The 621-nt window shown below is 61.8% G+C and overlaps 1 protein-coding gene across 1 annotated transcript in view; it reads right to left on the bottom strand.

The window, feature by feature from the left end:
* The window catches only part of NEFM (neurofilament medium), a 5,000-nt gene extending 4,678 nt beyond the window's left edge, over positions 1–322 (bottom strand). The window contains exon 1 of the mRNA XM_014461064.2: positions 6–322. Coding sequence (XP_014316550.2) covers positions 6–319 — 314 coding nt within the window. The 5' untranslated portion in view covers positions 320–322. The remainder of the gene's footprint in view (positions 1–5) is intronic.
* Between the last annotated feature and the right edge of the window lie 299 nt (positions 323–621).

Genomic DNA, 621 nt, shown 5'->3' with positions numbered 1-621 from the left:
CCTGCAGCTGCTCCTTCTCGTTGGAGCGGGACAGCTTGTAGTCGCCGCCCGGCGCGGAGACGCCGTTGAGCAGGGACGAGGATTGGCTGAAGTCGAGGCTGCTCTCGGCGGAGCTGAGCATGGCAGAGCTGTAGGTGAGGCGCGGCCCCAGCGCGCTGCGCTTGTAGGAGGAGGACACGGTGCTGGGCGAGCTTCGGGACCATGACTGCGAGCGGAAGCCGCTGGACGGGGAGCCGCTAAGGCGGCTGAAGCCTGAGCGGGTCTCGGTTACCCGCCGGTAGGCGGACGGGTTGCCCAGAGAGTCCAAAGTGTAGCTCATCTTGGAGGCCTCGGGGTGTGTAGCTGTCACCGCGTTCTGCCGGCCGCGTCGCAGCCCATTTATAGCCACGGGTAGCGGGTCCCGGGCTGGGGCCCCGCCCCGCGGAGGCGGCGGTCGAGGAGGCGGGGACTGCGTGGCACCCGTTCCTTGGTGGTATGGTTGAGTGTTTTATTTGTTATTTTTTTTCCTACATTGATTTCGTGACAGACACCGGGCTGAATGTGGTGATTGCGTTTATTTCGACTATCTCTCAACGTTTCTAACGATGTCATCATCTGATCTTGCTGTTCTCGGCCTAATAC

Source organism: Myotis lucifugus, unplaced genomic scaffold, assembly GCF_000147115.1.
Source record: "Myotis lucifugus unplaced genomic scaffold, Myoluc2.0 scaffold_148, whole genome shotgun sequence".
Classification (NCBI taxonomy): Eukaryota; Metazoa; Chordata; class Mammalia; order Chiroptera; family Vespertilionidae; genus Myotis; species Myotis lucifugus.
Note: the sequence above shows the minus strand (reverse complement) of the source record. Positions and strands in the feature narration are given on the sequence as shown.